At 37.1% G+C, this 18959-nt stretch overlaps 1 protein-coding gene across 3 annotated transcripts in view; it reads left to right on the plus strand.

Annotated features, from left to right (window-relative positions):
* PIP4K2A (phosphatidylinositol-5-phosphate 4-kinase type 2 alpha) overlaps positions 1-18363 on the plus strand; it is a 111153-nt gene extending 92790 nt beyond the window's left edge. For 2 of the 3 annotated variants that reach the window (XM_038163055.1, XM_038163063.1), the window contains exons 7-10: positions 6887-7000; positions 10443-10686; positions 11804-11907; positions 13692-18363. In XM_038163055.1, the coding sequence (XP_038018983.1) occupies positions 6887-7000; positions 10443-10686; positions 11804-11907; positions 13692-13772 (543 nt within the window). In that variant the 3' untranslated portion in view covers positions 13773-18363. The other variant, XM_038163060.1, reaches the window with a different exon arrangement.
* The last annotated feature ends 596 nt before the right edge of the window (positions 18364-18959 follow it).

An 18959-nucleotide genomic window follows, 5' to 3' on the forward strand; every position in this document is an offset into this window, starting at 1 on the left:
TTAGCTAATTTTTAGCCAGATGCAAGCTAAATAATCAATTGATTAATATTACCTTGATATTAATTTTAATACATTTCAATTAGTGGCAGTATAATTACTTATTATAACTGTATGACTATTCACATGTGAGAGAAATAAAGGAAGCTTTTGGTATTAAAATGTATGGCTGAATTGTCTGGGAATGGCTAGTTATTTAAATGGGCTTTGAAGTAATAATCGAGTTGCAAATTACAACATTCAAATAATCAAATGGTTTTCAGAATATTAAGCATGATATATTTACTTCTCTTAAAGCTGCAGAACTCAGAAAATTAAAGAGCAAGTCTTTCAGTCACATTCTAAAGCAGACTGTAAATCTTAGATAAATTACTTTGTAAAGGCAAATCTGGTGAAATTTCTATTCTTGAATCTTCTTCCTATCAAACTAAAAGTTATTTACTCAATTAATAAAGAAGAGACAAATATGTGAAAAGATTTAATGGATAAGAAACCAGAGATAATAGTACAATTCTTCTTTAGCTTAGTAGTGTAAAAGAGGTATTACTATTCTAACATTTTTTTAAATCATAAGTTTGATTTTACTGAATTGAAAATCAAAATTGAGTTGAAAATCAAAATCCGAAAAAGTGTTTTAGGATGAAAAGTTGCCTGATTGAGAGTGGTACTTTTCCATCCTGTTTGCAGTTTGCCTCCTGTTTGACTGTCTTCAGCTGTTTAATATCCTAACATATGGATGAGCAGTTCATAAACTGTCATTTTAATGTTTTGTGATAATTAGTGCATAAACAAGCACCAATCCCTTAAATTTCACCTTAAACACACAATGTCTTTCATTTGTGTTACAAACGATACTTTTAATAATAAAGACATCACTTTCTTGGCAACATGTATCATAACATACATTTACAGATGCCTTGGATTTTAAAAAACAATGTTTCAACAGTTGTCAAATTCTGACAGCTGCTCCTTTTTACTTTTTGGGCTTTACTGCTCTTTTTTAAATTTTTATTATTTTAACAGCGGGCATTTTCTATTCATTCCTGGGACAATTTTGCCCTCTCAGGTGAAATGAGGATTATGCAGAACTCCCCTGGTGGTCTAGCAATTATGCCATGCTTGCAGTACAACATCAAATTAGTAGTAACAGCTGAGTCTACTTGTACTGATAAAAGAATCTAAGCTCTTGCTTCTGAGTAAGCAGTTCAGAAAGAAATTTGAAGAAGAAAAATAAATCCTAAATGAACTGGTGCCTGCCACATTTCATCTTTCTCAAGCAATTCTAGAGATTATCACATGTTTTTAAACCAATCTAAAACTGGTTGCATTGCCACCTCTGTAGTATTTGTTTCATGAATCACCATTTGTAAGTGCAGTAAAATTATAGTCAATGCAATTGAATGAAGGACTTTCTGTTTGAGTGTCTTTTGGGAAAAAGATTGCCATAGTTGAATGCTATGTTACATCTTAATGAAATTGTATGCAAAGTACATAGCTATGATAATAATAGCTATGTTTAATAATATGATAATAATTAGATTGGAAGTTGTCACTAGATGTTAGCTTTGTGTTTAACTTTATATATTACAACATATAGTAATTAACTGATTTCTGAGAGGAAAGTATAACCTAAGCAAGAAGGGCTTTAGTAGAGGAACACAGGAACAAGATCACTCAGTCTTGACTCAGTTTTTTTTTACTTTTGGTGTCACTATGTAAAACATTATTCAAGGTAGATCATTCAAAAAATCTGAGCTATTTTTTCCTGCTGTTTTAGAATTACTAATTCCAGGACATTTTTGTACTTACCTCTTATTAGTGATTTCAGTCCACTTCCTGTGCTGATCTCTTGTGATTTGTCTGAGATTTACCTGTGAAATAAATCTAAATGTTGTAATGTACAGAAATTACAGAAAATTTTAAAACATCACACTCCAAAGACAGGGAGAGACATTCAGGGTTTTGATTTCAGCATTTAGCCTTCTCTGACACCCAACCCCATTACAGTTTTTCAGAACAAATCACTAGTTTGCCTTTGTTTGGTTTTGAGGGGTGGGGGTGGTTTGTTTCATTTTTGTTTAGAAGTCTGCTTTCCATATGTTAAAAGAATATTTAAAATAACAGGGGAATTTTGTGTTACATTTTATATGTTGCATGTTCATTTTGCAGCAGGAAGACATTAATGCTAAGGATAATTCTGGATGCGTTTCCTTGAGCATTGAAAAGACAGTTTCTATTTTGGTACATGCTTGAGTACTTAACCCTTCTACAGCGTCCTGCACAATTCTATTTTCTCTACAAAAAATGCTTGTTGTACTGGCTAAAGTCATTCCAGTGTTTACCTTCAGACACTGTTTTGGGGTTACAGCTCTATTTCCATTGCCTTTTACAGACCTGTGATGTCAAGTTGAGCTGCAGACCCTTTGTATCAGAGCCCCTGTCTAGGGCAAGGTAATTTGTACAACCAAAGTTTGGACCCAGCTCACAGAACTATTGGAGGCAAGAAACTGCATCGTTCTAAAGGAAGTTATTCTTCCCTCTTGTAGATCTAGTAACTCCAGAGTTTTGATTCAATTCAAAATCACCTGTTCCAAATTATTCCAAACTGTATTTAGTATTATAGCCTTTTTTTTTCCCAAACACTGCCTTCCATATATGCTGGTGAGTCCAGTACTTAAGAAAATTAAGGTGTATGTAGGCCATTTGCTGTTAAAAAAGTCCAGGGTGTGGGCCTTCACTCTTGGCAGATGTTTTACATAATTTTCAAAAGTTATGAGTTGTAAGCCAAATTTTTCCATGATTAGCTGCAGGAATAATGTGACTTGTGGCTAGTTCCAGAGAAAAAAATAAAACTGCTATGCAACATTTCTCCTAAAACCTAAACCTTGTCTTTGTTAGATAAGAAATTGCTGCCAAGTCATGAGGACAATTAGTCTTTTTTTCCTTTTTCAATCACTTATTTGGAAACTTACCTGACCTACAGCTATTTTAGCAAGTTGCTTCCAAAATGCCAGCATTAATGTTAGCTGTGACCATTATTTTTATGTCATGATGCATGCAAAATTCCCTTGGCGGAAACAAAATTGCTAATATTCATTTCAACTCATTAGGATAGGATGCTGAATTGAGATGTCCTAAGAGATATACAAATCTGTTGCCGTGTTCATCTAGAAATAAAACTTCACCTGGTTCTTAAATTCCAAGTTGTTTTTTTTTTTTAACTCAAAACAGTATCAGCTCTTATGCTATACTTTTATTTTGAATGAGGCTTTACACATTCTGTCATCTTAGTTACTAAGAAATCTTTATTGATTTTTCAGCCTTTCAAAGGCAGTGAAATCTTCCTGCCATTAAAATTCTCAGTGACCATGGCAAACTTTGGAATGCAAACCTGAAGTGTGCCGATAACATGCTTTTTTAATAGCTAGGTGTTTTATATTTGTAAAATCTGTTGTGCCTTTCTTGCATCTTTAAGTAGGAGATTAAAAGCAGTGGAGGTGGTTCAGAAAGAAAATCTATTATTAATTTAGTGGAAGTAGTTAGATGCTCATCTCCTGTGCGGCTCTTAAAATATTTAGTTCTTTAATGACAGTAATATGTTCATTATAATGAATTACATTCTAGGGGAATCATTTTCCAACAAGGATTTTGCTTCATTGGAAATATTTGAGACATCATAAAAAATTAACCACATCAATTATTTCATTAAAGCAAAGCTTCAATTTTTTTCATACAGATAATGTTCTGAACTGCCACAATGTGATTCTATTTGTGTTTATTTCAGCATGTAAGAAATGAAAATAGCAGGATTTTTCAACATGAATGAATGTGTTATTAATTTGGCATAACTACAGGAGCCCCTCCTAGTTGAATATTTCATAGGTTTTGATTCTTAAATTCACAAATAAATTTTAAGACAAATTTCAGTAAAATACTATTAGAAACACTTCTGCCAGTGGCTGTCATTAGTATTATGTGGGACTGCACCAGTATCTTAGGACTATTAAAATTCAAATTAATAGGGAGAATAATATTGCCTAGTACACAAAAAATAAAAAGGGGGGGGTGTCTAGTAACACCTAGAAAGAGGGAAGAGAATAGGCTGGGAGGCATTATGCAGATAATGTAGTGAGGGCAACCACTGGCACAGAGCTTTTTTGCTTCAGTTGCTCAGATGGGACCCACAGCTTTTACTTTGTACTTTTTCTTCACTTGCTTCAGCGCTGCCTTTTAACTCGCATGACTCTACACTTGCCAAATCTTTACAGCTATGGGTATTTGGGTGAATAAAAATTACCCTCAGGTAAATACTGTCAGAGGGATGATCGTGGACTGGGGAACCTGCATACAAGGCAGTGAAGAGTCTGGCTTTTTGGGAGTGCTGACTCACTGCCCAGAATGTCCTTGGGAGTACCCCTTGGGTCTTGTGATGACAGGCAAGAGCTGCAGCAGCGGCAGCTTTGCTAGCTCACTTCTATTAAAAATAGGTTAGAGACAAGGTTAAAGTGAAGTATGGCACTTGCACAACTGGCTTAGCAGCCCTAGCATCTTCCAGAAAAGACACTGCTTGTAATTTTAGTTTATTTTTGCCACCATAGGACTGTCCTCAGTGGCGAGGCAGCTTCCCCTCACAGCCCACCGCCGGTGTCACTGGGGCTGTGCTCTGCGGGAAGCCTGCGGCAGAGCCTAGAGGCAAACAAGCATCTCAGCATCTTAACCACAAGCACATCCTCCCTCTGTGCTCACCCTCCAGCTTTAAACAGCACTAGTAGGGGGGGTTTTCTGTGTTAATGGGTTTGTTTCATTTTAACCTCTGCCTAGTTTAATCAATAACTTGGATATACTAGGTGGAAAAATAATCTGGGGAATTTTTAAGTGATTTTTGGGCTAAAAATAAAGGAAGCTTCGTTTCCTGCATTCTTTTCATTATTGCTTCATCTTAAATTATTTCATCCAAATCTCCTCTCCATTCTTAAGCATCCCACGCACTGGATTCCATCCTCCAGTGTTGGCAGCATCCCTGGATCCCCAGTTCCGCCTCTGCCGAATTAGCCCTGTCCATGGGACACTATGCTCAATTGAGTATGGTAATCTCTACAGCTGTTAGCCTGGAATGCTTATCTGATGTTACCCCTGCTCGTTTTTGTCCTAAACCTCTTACTGAGTAGGCCAGAAAGAACATCAGTTTGTGCTTTGCAGTCATATTGTGGTAAACAATTCGTTGTGAGCTTCAAAAAGTGTCCAGCATTGTTTTTGAGTAAAGCAGGAGAGCACTGCTGAAGATTCCTCCTTGGAAGTGGAGACTGGGCCAGATGAATGGTTCTAGCTCCATCTCAGCAGCTTGGGTGTTTGGATTTTTTGGGTTTTTTTTTAAAATATAAATAGAGGATTGCTATAAGAGGGTATTTTAATGTATCAGAATGTTCTAGATGCTAGTCAATAATAATTCAAGGCAGCCAGACAGGGACTTTTTTTTTTTTTTCAAACTTCATAGGTATTGGGATGCCATGGATTTGTAACTAATTACAATGTTACTAATTTCTCAAGTGTTTTTGAGCTGTTATTGGAAGAAAAGGATCACTTTTCTAAAGAAAAATAGCATTGTGGGATCTCAAGCAATTCATAAATTCCAGGTCCAAAAAATTAATTTGGGCACTTGGGGAACTGAGTATTTTGGCCATCTCAATGCAACAGCTCAACAGCAAGAAGAACTTTTAGCCATTGTGAGGATCTGTAAGGGCTCCTCAGAGTCTGCTGTGGTGCTCATATTTTAATGCTGTGCTTTCCAAGATACATGTATTGGAGTAGAGGAAAGAAGCTCTCAGGTTCTTTTCCTTGCTGTGTCATAGGAAGAAAATAAACTTTATGAAAAATAGCATCTCCAGTAAGATTATAAGCAATGTCTGACTAGTTAAACTTATGGAGGACATTCCTGTAGGCTGATGGTTAGCTGCCTTTTATTCCTAGCAGAAGGACTTCCTGATTAAGGGGAAATTATTTTATTCAGGGTACTCACTAGTTCTTAGCCCTTGACAGCTCATAGGAATTGCAGCACTGGTTGTTCTGTAACATTTTCTTTGTAAAGGAAATCTATTCTTCCATGCTACTGATTAAAGGTGGGGCAGGGAGAAAGGCTGTTCATTGCTCTTAATGCGCCAAATTTTTAAAAGCTCTGATTGCAGGAGTTAGTATTACTTCTGGCTTGCTTGACCAAATGTCCTGAAGGGACTGCTCTTTTGTTTGTCAGTTTGCTGGGGCTTTTTGAGTAAATTTCCAGTCGCTGCCCATTAAAAACAGAGCCCATTTGAGGCATTGCAAATCACTTCATGAGGGAGTTGAAGATAAAGTTGCTCCAACATCAAGAATATTTGATTATATATTGAAGAGGCAGTGGTCTTCTCTGGCATTTGCTACTTTAAAGCAGAATTTCATAATTCAATATTCATTTGATGCTTTCCAGTGACTATTTGGTATTGGGCACTTGTGAATATTCACAGTAGTTGTGCAAAATGCAATCCTATCTAACTTCCTCTGTAAGACCTGTTGCAGGCCCTTTGTTATAAGGAATAGATTGTTTTAACTTCACTTACTGCCAGTTGCTTTGACAAATGACATCTTGGAAGAAGCTCGATGCAAATCAGTGTTCAATGCAAATCTGGTATTGAGTGCAGATTTTGTCCTAGCTGCATTTGCTGCCCAGTTAACACATGCCTTCTAGCCTGTTTCCAGGAGAGGTAAGATGAGGAAAGAGCTCTGTGGGTGCAGTTGTGGAGAGCTGTGTGCTATGGAGGAGAGGCAGCTCAGGGGTGCCTTCTCAGGCAGAGGGCCAGCAGCTTCATCACACTCCTCTTTACAATCCTGCTCTTACAGGAATTTTGGTTTGTTTTAGGCCAAAGAGCTGCCGACGTTCAAAGACAATGATTTTATTAATGATGGCCAAAAGATTCATATTGATGAGAATAACAAAAAGATGTTCCTTGAGAAACTCAAAAAGGATGTTGAGGTAAGAATGTGCCTGTTCACTTACATGTGATTAAAATGTGTGGCAAATTATGGATATCCCAGGAAATCATACCTGTAATTCATTAATAAAAGCTCTTGTTTATAAAACTGTAAACACTGACTGTTTTAAATGAAACACAATTTAAACTTTCAGGAGTTGATCACTGCTTTGCTGATGTGATAAATGGCTTGCTGCCATAGCTGGTTGCCATACATTGTTCCTGCCTTGATGATGTGATGTTAAAATGATGGTACTGCTTAGTACTTAAATGCTTTACAAGCCTAGTGCTTCCAAATGCCCCCGAGAGAGAGGTGAGTATTGTTAGTTGTATTTCACAGGTGGAGGTTCCACCAGGGCTAAGGCCAAATATGGGCTGTAGTCCATAATAGAGGAGGGGCATCTCCCCTGCTCACAGCTGTGCATGCCCTTTTTGTTTCATTTTAGTAATCCAGTTTTAAATCATTCTAAGTATCACAACAGTAGAGTGCTTCAGTAGTCTAAATACAGCAATTGGATTCTCATTATCCTAATGCAGTCTTTCATATAAATTTGTATTTTACTTGGCTGAATGTAGTAAATACTTGAAAGAAAAGTGTTAATGTATTAATTTAATGAAATATTTTTACTGATTTTGTTCAAATAATAAGTATCAGACTAACTTGTTCACACTACTTGCCTTTAGTTTGCATAATTTAAAATATTTTTCCTAAACACAGTATTTTGCAGCTTTATACTCAAGAACTAAAATCTGTTTTCAATTGAAAAGGCAGATTTGGAAGAGACTTGGTGGCAAAATGTGTCTGTGATTTAATAGGACTTTTAGCTATTTATATCAAAAGAGCTCGGTGAATTGACTTTCCAAATTCTTCAGATTTTATCTCATTAGTTGTACAAAACGAAATACTGTTACTTTAGAATTTACCCAATCATTTGCTTCTGAGGAAATATAATTTCCCATCATAGTAACAATGGGAAATTTATGGTGGTGAGGACGATGAAAACATAAATACTTTGTGAATATCTATGTATGTTTATTTTATATTTAAAATATTGTGCTCTACTGATGTCACAGCTCTAGAGATAAGTTTATTTGGGTTTAAATTTTGTGCTCTTTTAACATGTACTGCTGTCGCTGACTACTGCTTTTACAGCAAGGAGGTTGCAGATGTTATCTTAAGTGTGTGGAAGGAGTGTGGAAGATACTTTCTTACCCCAAAAAGTAGATTGTATATGATCTATATCATTTACCAGACTGGAAATGTAATGGCCGATTCCAGGTTATGACTTGAGAGGTTGGTTTTATAGGTTTGAAGTTTATACAGAGAAATGTTTAATATCCATGTAAACCACTAGTGTGAAGTGATCTGGCTCCTGATTTTGACAATGGCAAGCTATTCTTTAACCTTGTTTTTCTTTTGTTGATGCTTTTTGCCCTGAATAGATAACTGATAGACACACTTTGTAACCAATGTGTAAAAGCTCACATTTCACTACAATGAAAAGAAATGCACAACACATAATATATTATCTTATCAGACAGTATTTATAGTTAAACATATCATGGACTACTATTCTCAGCTATATAGCTTTATATCTGTTCTTGTTTTTCATTAAGCTTTGTTTCTATATTTCTCTCCCAATCAAGTCCTGTGTCCCCTTCCTAAGTTCAAACACGAGTTATTACTGCTGTTTTGATGTCCCCTTGTCTGTTTTCCCATCTCCTTATTCCATTGCAGGTGTCCTGAGAAAAACTACATATTTTTTTCCATTTAAAATCAGATTTTTTTTCCTTGTGCTGATCTCCCTAAGTCTTTTTGTTGTTAGCAGCAGCACATTTTTTTCCAAGAGCCATTCTCTTCTAATTGTAGCTCACTGTTTTTTTCCCAAGAGTCCATTCTCTTTCATACTGTTCTATATTATTATTGGTAGATTTTTTCCCTGTATTTACCAAGTAGTGAATAATATACCTGGAGTTCTTCCACCCCATTTTCTTTGGCCAGTTTCATTTGTTTCTATTGTACATTGTTGTGCATCATCTCTTCAAACTTAGATCTCTTTCAGTCTTGTGAGAGTCTATTGTTTTATTGTATTGAAATAAATGATACTGAAATCTTTAAAAAACAGTTTCTTCTTCTTAAAACCTCCTCTCAATCTCACAATATTTCTTCTAGCACTTGCATTTACAGTTATCTCCAGCTTGTCTCTTTTCTCAGAATCAGATTTTGACAAACTGATTGAGTTTCTCATTACCTAGTATTTTATCTTTTTCATGCCCATCACTCTCTCTATGCCAAAGTCTAGCTTGAATGCCTTCTTCCCTGGTCTGCTCTAACTTCCTTTTTATAACCACTTAGAGTTTATAAAAACTGGAGCAATTTTTATTTTCAGCCACTTTCTCTGCATACCACAAGCATGGGCTTCACAAGTTTGAAATCACAGTACTGCTTTTAAGCTGCTGCACGCCACTGTCCTGCCTATCCTTTGCCCCCTTGAGCTGCTTACCCCATTTTCCTGCTTTTATACCTTTCTTATTTCCATCCTCCTCTTTCTGCCTTATGCTGTTCTCCTCCACTAAAATAACTCGTTGTTTGTACGTAGAGTGTACTCATCTTTCAATTTCCTAAAATCTCCCATCCTTATTCTTTATTCAAAACCATCCTTTCGTTCATGTACATGTTTTGCTTTCATGATGTAAATCATGAGCCTGTTGCTGTGAAGAGAAAACAGCCTCATTTCATGTCTTCAGGGTGTGAAACTTCACAGCTTTCCACTGCAAGAATATTTGAACATTTTTTATGATTCTTTAATAAGACTTAAAAGGGATTGAGAGGGTGGGTTCAGCACCAGATCATAGCATGCTCTACACCTGATAGCACAAAGGCTGCTCTGGACACTGAGTGGTGACAGAGCAGTCCCCACCTCAAGTGCTGTGTCTGGTTTTAGGCACCACAACATAAGGAAGCTGTCCAAAGGAGGGCAGAGAGGATGGTGCCGCAGCACCAACCCTGACAGAGTTCAAGAAGCATTTGGTCGATATTCTCAGGCACTCTTGGGGATGTTTCTTTACAGCAGGGCCAAGAGTTACACTTGATGATCCTTGAGGGTCACTTCCCACCCAGGCTGTTCTATGAATCCAATTTAACTGAAACACGAGTCAGGAGTAACAGTTGTTGGCTTGCAGGTAGGCTGGTCTTCACTGCTCACAGATTTTTTTTTCCCTGAGGCTTTTGGAAGAGTGAGCTACAGAATAAGTTTCAAGTAATTAGTGTGCTGCTAATACATTTTAGTAAAATTAGGTATCTCTTTGCCAGCTTTATCACTTAATCTCCCCTTTTGCTCTCTCTCAGAAGTGCCTTCAAAGTTTTTCTCAATTGGTGACACCTTTTTGTAAGTGGGGATTATGTTTTCCACCAATATTGATAGACTGCTTATCGCTTTCTAGTTCCTTGCTCAGTTAAAACTTATGGACTACAGCTTGCTGGTTGGAATTCATGATGTTGAAAGAGCTGAACAGGAAGAAATAGAGTGTGAAGAGAATGATGGAGAAGAGGAAGGTGAAAGTGATGGGACCCACCCTATTGGAACCCCTCCAGACAGTCCAGGAAATACACTGAACAGCTCATTGCCTTTGGCTCCAGGGGAATTTGATCCAGCTATTGATGTTTATGGAATAAAATCCCATGAAAGTAAGCAGTAAGAAATATTTCTGTGTTAAGGTGGTTTGATCCTTGCATCAGAATTCTAAAGTCCTCACAACCATGTAAAGGCAAATGTAAACTGAGAAACAGAAGTTCACTGTGTGGAAAAGGAAATTTGCTCTTTGGTGGCAGCAGAAAGGAGAAGATTTCTATAATGCTTGGCTATTCTGGTTCACCAGTTCTTCAGCAGTTAATTCATGGGGTTTTCATCCCTTTCAGAAAGTCTAGTAACTATAATTGGTCTTTTCTGGCAGATAACACTGTTAAACACAGTTAAAAAGAATGAGAAAAGCAATATTCCAAGTTATATTTCATTTTTTTGGTTGCTTTTTGAAAATTTGTGCAGTCATACCAAATTTCTGTGTTGCAGCTAAGAAAGTCATCATAAGGAGTGTGTAAAAAGCCTAAAACTGAGTTTAATGTTAGTGTGTAAAATTAAGTATAACTGGGTACCTGTGGCTGTTCAATACAGGAAAGTTACCTTTTCTTTTTGTTTATAAGCATTGACATGGATAAATGCATGGTTTTGTTCATAAAGAAAATATGATCTTAAGCTGCACCAGGGGAAGTTTAGGTTAGATGTCAGGAAAAAATTCTTCACTGAAAGTGTGATTGGGCACTGGAATCATCTGCCCAGGGACATGGTGGACATCTTTAAAAAAAGACTGGACGAGGCAGTCAGTGCCTTGTTTCAGTTGATGAGGAGGAGTTAGGTCATAGGTTGGACTTGATGATCTCAAAGGTCTTTTCCAGCCTAGTTCATTCTGTAATTCTCTTTGTTGACACAGAAGCATTACCTTTCATATAAAACTTCCTAGTTTTTCCACAAAGATGAAATCCACATTACCTTAACTGAGCAGTAATTTCTATTTCTGTATGCTAGTTTTTTATTTTACACTCATTTAGAGGATTTTGCATTATATATGAGTGCAGTTAAACTCTGAATTAAGGACAAGTTGAGCTTGTGGTTTTTACACATCTTGATTATGACTGACATCGACCTGTCTCAGCTGCTAATTGAGTCGTACCAAGTCTCCTTTGTTAGGAGAACTCGTTGTTAAGATGTTTCAGAAGTCCTTCTTACTGCCCTGTTTGCTGTTGGCAGATGCTCCCAGGAAGGAGGTGTACTTCATGGCCATTATTGACATTCTTACTCATTATGATGCAAAAAAGAAAGCTGCCCATGCTGCAAAGACTGTAAAGCATGGGGTAAGTATCTGGGTTGGTTTCTTCCTCTTACTCTGTTTATATTCATGCCTTTTTGTTTAGTACCCTGATATGGAGCAGTTCAGTAAAGCCAGGGAAAGGGCAAATAAATCAGATTTTTTTTTTCAATTTTTTTCAAGTGTAATGTGCAATAAAAATGTATGGAGTAACTGCTACACACTACATACTGAGAGTGGAACTCCTTTTTCAGTTGTGGGCACAGCTTTCTCACCCACAAAGAACTCTAGTGAGATGCTTTTTAAGACCTTGTCCTAAATTTGTGAGATGCACCTTATTCTTGCAAACAAAGCTGTTCACCACTCTATGAAAGCTGTCATGAATCTAATTTCAGATGCAGGGCCCTAATGATGGTTTCATTGTTTGGTACAGCCTGCTGAAAGTTAGTTCTTCAGCATATAACATGGCTCACTCTAGAAGACTTCTTCAGAAAAAAAAGTACAATTTATAAAATCAGGTGTAAAAATATCGTTTACATACTAAATACTCAGAGACTGTTCAGTGAAGGCTTCTGCTTGACTGCTATTATTTAATTTTGACTGAAATTGCTGCTTAGCAGCACACGCCAAAGAACCGTGGTGAAACAGTCCAGTCTCCCAGATTTATGATTTATGTCTAGTATTATTGCTCCTGTGGTGATTTAACTTTCAAATTTCACTAAACTTCTTAAAAAGAGCATATTCATTCATGAGACTTAAATCCCTCCTATGTCTAAGTATCTAAAGGTCGGGGCATTGTGAGAAATTTTAGGCAAAGGGCTCTGGGCTTTTTAGTTACAGTAGAGAATGATATGACCTGTAAAGGCCTGTAGGAGATATTTTTTGTCTCTCTAAAGCAATGCTCTCATTACTCTCTGTTTTCTGGGCAGCTGAAAGTTGATGCAGACCATATACAGCCATTATCTGGCAATTATTACGGAACTTTGAAAGTAGCAGACTTTAAAAACCTCACACTTCTGGCTTAAATAACAGATAGAAATATGTTGTGAGTAACAGCTATGATTATTGAAGCTGTTTGTGATTAGAACTTATTACAGAATATTACTTTCATGCATTCATTTTGTTTATTTCTGTGTCTCCATCCTGAGCCACATGACACTGAAGTTCATTCATTAGTTGCATGCATGCAACTTGCCTCTTTTCTAAAACAGAAAAAGTATAAATTAAAATGTGGGTAAGGCTCTGAAAAACTCAAATAAAATATGAATGAAATCATGACTTCATTGAAATAACAATTGTATGGCTTATTCAGTGAGTCCAGATTTAAATGCATAAACATTGAAAAAGTGTAACTCTTACCATGTATTTCAAACCAGGATGTGTAGCATTCAGATAACAATATGTGTTACACAACTGTTGACGTGCCAGATGGAAGTATGGCTATTCAGTCTTCTCTGTATGAAGGCACTGCTGCTCTAGAGACCAGAATCTACTGGTGGATCGGTGGGTAGCATGGCTAATGTGCTGTTAAAATTCGTTTAGAAGACTGAAGTACAATGAAAGTAAAGAGAAGCATGGAAAGTAAAAAGAAAATTTTTGAGAACTGGAAGATAGCTGTCACAGGGGTGAGTACTGATTATCAGTGTCCTCCTGTGAAGCCTAAAAAGGCACCAGTAAGGTTCTGCTTGAGGGCCACAATTTACAGTTTGTGTTTCTAGTCTCTGGTTCTGAAAACTGCACATGAAATTTATGAACATCCTCAATGACAAAAGCATCAAATAAAACACTGGTTCTTCCTTCTTTCTTCTCTTGTCCCAATTCTCTGTATAGGCTGGTGCAGAAATTTCAACTGTTAATCCAGAACAGTATTCAAAGCGCTTCTTGGACTTTATTGCCAACATCTTGACGTAACCTATCATGTTACATAGGACAGACACGAGACCTGGGGACAGCAGCAGTGGCTACAAGTGTAGGGAAAAAAGGAACTCAGAGAAGCACTCATCTTACAGAAAGCAACCCCTTTGTTTACATCTGCTGGCAAAGATGACTGAAGTGGGGTGGAGTACTCGCTTTAACAGCTGCCTGATATTCCCAGCATAGTTCTAGCTATTTCTGACTCTTTTGTGTGTGCAAAAAAAAAAAATTTAAAATAATTTAAATAAATAGAACAGCTTACTCAGAGTGCACTGTGACAGTAATACTCTGATGCTACCAGCTGAAATGGAATAAATGAGCAAAGAGGTGTGGGGTTGGGGTGGGGAAGAGTAAATGCATGTTAATTTTACAATATTGATATCAAACTGTAAACTGTGGATCAGTTTATATTTTGAAAAAAGATACATGACAGTATTCTTCATGATGATGATGGTGATAATAATGAAGACCTTACTGCGAATGTTACACTTACACCCTGCACACTGGCACTCCTTAAAAACACAGCTGCAACAGCCCTTGGTGCCGGAGGCTTTTCCCATTTGGTTCCTAGCAGTTGGGTTTTTTCCTTTTCTTTCCTCCCTCTCTTTTTTTGTCTTCTTTTTCAGCACATTGCATCAGGTAGTTCAGCTTCTCAGACATCTGAGAGCTGGCATCTCTTACCTTACAAAGAGCTAACATAATTCATGCTATGTGTACATTTTTGCTATAGTAAACTTACGTTAAGGGAAAACTTTGCTTATTTCTCTTTGTTACCTGAAGTTTTCATTTGTTTTATATTCTTGCAATATAGGAACTAATAATGTTACAAGTGTCAAAAAGTAGCTTATCTGAAGAAGTGCATAGTTTTGGGCAATAGTAGCTCCATCTTCTACCCATCCTGAAAGATGTGCACACTGATAGCAATTCCATTCCCTTGTAATTTACTGGGAATTTGAAGTTTAAATGCTTATGTTGTACTGTTGAAATAGCAGTATTTTATTATAGATTATCCCTTGAAAAATGAACCCTGAATTTTACTGTTTACATTATTAGGAAAGCAGGGATATTTCTGAATTTCAGAGCCGTGTACAATATAAGACTTTTGAGTTTACATGTAAAGTTATTTTGCAGTACAAATGAAGTCATGTTTGTCATCTTCCAAGAGGTAATATGCAGTAGTGTACTAAAGTGAATGTCTCGCTCACCTCCATGATAGACTCTTTTACAATAAAATGAGAAAGGATATTTTGGAGGGATTTTTCCCAAGGTTGTCTTTCAGCATCAAAATGACCTGTTCTACCATTTACTCAATTTTGATTGTATAGTACATTGCCTGAAACTGTGCTGATCATGTTTAACTTGTTTAAAATTTTTAAACAACATTGTATTCCTTCTCCTCTTGTACTTTTCCCTGACAGACTCCATGCTTGAAAGAGACAAATTTACATATGCTTAAAAGTTTATCTACTTATACACTGTGCTAAAGCTGTGCCTTTAAAATTTCTTTATTGAAATTGTTAGATTTTGTAGGCAACATCAGAGAAGTCAAACCTCCCTCTCATCGTTTCTAACTGGGATCAGGAGTGCCAGCATGCCTTCTCCATAACCAATGTCAGTGCTGCTCAGCCTGCAACTGTGCATAACCTGTGTTGTGGTTCACTTCAGAGGAGCCCCTACAACAGCAACCCCTTAATTACACTTCCAGCGGCCAAAGGCAATACTATCCCTCTTGCTGTGTACTAATTTTTCTTCCTTTCCCCAACCTTTCCCACAGGGTTTTTTGTTACGTTTGACTTAGTGATGTCTGCAGCACTGTAATGTATGTGTATACTTTTGTATTGTATGTATTTAAATAAGTTGGTACTGTGGCTTGATTTTATTTTTTTTTGTCCTCTCCCCAAACACCCTGGTTGTCTATGTTCTCACCCAAGTTTCGTTTTCTGAAGCTTCTGAAGGCATGAGGCCACAGGGAGACCCTGGAGTAAAAACAAGGTACTCAGAGTACATATTTAATTGCGGCCAACGAGTGTACGTTCTAGACCATTTTAGACATTTACAGCTTTCTTTTTGTCTGTGTAGCATTTTTGTCACTCACTCTTGTTGATAAACTGTTTATTTGGACAGGGCTAGGAAGACTCATTATTGTGTGTGTTAGTGCTTAGATTACACTCCAACCATGAGCAAGGCTTTATAAAATAAAGCACTTTGATGACTCACTAGGTAAATCCTTCGTTCTTGTGTTTCACCTGTGGTTTTGATTGCTTACAAATGAATTTTGGATGTTAAATGCCTGTATCACAAAGGAAAAAAAAAGAGAAAATTTAAACTTGAGATTTTTCACTAGATTTTAACATGCTTCTTCCATGCTTACTTTAAGGGGCTTGAAACATTTGGTCTCTGGGGTTTTGAGCTGAGACTGGCTCTGAGAGCAAATACTGAGGTTTGTAGTTGGCAAATCTGTGGACGAAATCCTAGTATTAATAACAAAACAGCAAGATCATCCACTATAGTTAATTGGTAGAAGGATCGGCAGAACTTTTTTAGCTGTGGTCTTATACTAAACCAATTATTTTAAAAGTATTTGAGAAAACGTCCAAACTTCCATGGGAAGGAGGGAGGGATTTCTGTTCTAGAATTTCAAGACTTTGATTGTCGGGCCTTCCAGTGCATGATACAACCTGTGCTACATATTGTGGGCAAATGGCAGAAAGGTGTCTTTTTGTCTTGGTTCTGACTTAACTTTTAATTCTTTTAATACATTTGTAACTTTCTGTTTTTTTTCAGTTTATTGCACAGATGTAGCAAAACAGCATTTTCAGCAGTATTACCTGTAAAATACATGACTAAATTAATGATAAAGTAATTAACACCCCAAAGACAAGGTGGCTGAGGAGCTGTTCTGTTAAAAGTAGGTGAAATGATAGAGACTGGAGAGATTCAGCTTCTTAATTACTCACTTAATGATGTCTCTAGTAATCTAAGGTTGCACTTCACACAGCTGCTCCAGCTGCTGAGAGTTTAGTGTCAACATGGTGTTCAAGGAATGCTGCTCAGATGACGTGGACCATTGGCCACGGTGGGCAGCAAGCAGCTGCAGGACCCTGTCTTTAGCAGAAGTGTGTACATGGCAATGTGTAAGAAAAGGTTCTCTTTCCTGAAGGCAGGAATGGTGTTCTGCGTGGGAGATCCAGCTGGCTTGTCAATGCAAGGACTGCAACAAAATAATTGAATTAAAAATTCTTGGAAACAATAATTTTCTGTGTCCCCTATATAATCTGAACGTATAATCTGAGTTTCCTGCCCCCTCCCTTGTGCACACTTCTTTTCCAAAGTAATATTAGTTAGCAAGTCCCTTCATCAAGTGGGACCATTGCATTCTGATGCAAAGCCTGCCTTTATCCAGTGTCTGCTCTCTATATGTGCTGTCCCTTTGGTTTCTCTCAAACTCATATATTTAATGGGGGAAAAAATACAAAAATAGGGAGCAGTTAACTTAAAGGAGAAATCTGTTTCATCTCTGTCTGTCCTGATTTCTTTATGGCAGGAACTGTTTCTGGCAGTCAGCATATCCCTTACAATGCCAAGTGGCAAAGGCCTTGCGTGTGACATGAAATCATTAACAATTGCTTTATTAAAACTGTTAAAAAACAGGTCTGGAGAGGACTTGAAGAGGTAGTTATAGTCTGTCCCAGAGCAGTTCAGCTATAAATGAACATTGGTGGAAATAGGGTTAATCTTTTCCAGGGAGCTATTTCCATGACTTCCCTGTGCTATCTCTTCCCATGCCTCACTAGCTCTATCATTACAAAGATTTTTTTTCTAAAATCTTACCTGACTACATTACTATGCTTTAAGCTCATCAATATTAGTTCTATCTACAGTGGACTCTAAGAACAGTTTATTCTCTTCCTCTTCCAGTTTCTCTTGATGTGATCCTGCCTCTGTGTACTGAACAATGTAAATATTAGCTTTTGCACATTTTAAATTGAATATTCTCTCTCTTATTTAACAAAATTATCAGAATGGTTTGAGCAAGGCAGAATGGCCTATTCCATTTTCTGTAATGCCTGATTTAAAAAAAAAAAAAAAGTTAAAATGGTGCTTCTTGAATTTCTGGTTTTAGAATTTCATAGCCATTCATTTACCGTCTATTAAAAAAATTGTAATAATTGCTGTGTGCACAAAGTGCAGTTTCAAAATGAGCACAGCTAATCCTTGGCTGTAGTTGTTGCTATAACTGCAATAAAATACTGCTTTTCCCTTTTCCCAAGCTAAACAATATCATAATCTTAGCTTTTCTCATCACCTTCCCTTTTCACAGCTTCCTGTCTCATCTCCATTAGTGATAATCAAATAAAATAATTATTTGGCCATAAGTATTAAGATACAAAAAATACTTCTTGCAAGGTGGCATAAATTCATTCTTACCCAGTACTCTGAATATTTGTAGGCATTTTACTAATTGCCCAATATGCTTTCAGTTCATAAAAAGCTTCTACTTTGTTTCAACTCAGTCCGAGTCGCTCATAGTGACTCGTTTTATTTACCAATGTGTGTCCTATTGGAATAAATGGTGCTTGTGTAAGAACCTTGTGTTTTGAAGAGGTTTAGCACTTCCCCACAAGCCTGGAAGGTAATTTAACTCATTACATTTCTGGTATTTCACCTTGCCCAAGGCCAAAGCACTCTACTTTCTTTTCCGTTTTATGTCTTTTTAAGTGGATGCATAAAGCTATTTTGTTACAAGAATATCTCAGTCACTCTAATGTTTAGAGTGCATGTGTCCTACCGAGGCAGGGGGAAGGGCTAGCTCCAGGGGCTGGGCTGACAACAATTCTTGTTTGTCTTCCATCACCTGAGGATAACGGGGTCACGTTTGATTCTGTTCAAGAGAAAGTCCTCTGTTCCCAAGATGTGCCTGTTTGTCCCAGCACCTTGGACTCGAGTGATACAAAAGAATCCTTTCTGCCAAAGAGGTGTGATTAATTAGTGCCTACTTCAACCAGGCGTTTTATGCTAAATTGAACTTTACACTCTGGGTCAGGTGTCTATCTTCTTTCACACTGTGGAATTGCTTAGCAAAACCAAGTAAGTCTTAGATAGAAATTTATTTGTACACCAGCTGCACCAATGAATTTGTATCTAAAATGTTAAAATATCAAATTGTACTGTGCAATGGTGATC

This window comes from Motacilla alba, chromosome 2 (assembly GCF_015832195.1).
Source record: "Motacilla alba alba isolate MOTALB_02 chromosome 2, Motacilla_alba_V1.0_pri, whole genome shotgun sequence".
NCBI lineage: Eukaryota > Metazoa > Chordata > Aves > Passeriformes > Motacillidae > Motacilla > Motacilla alba.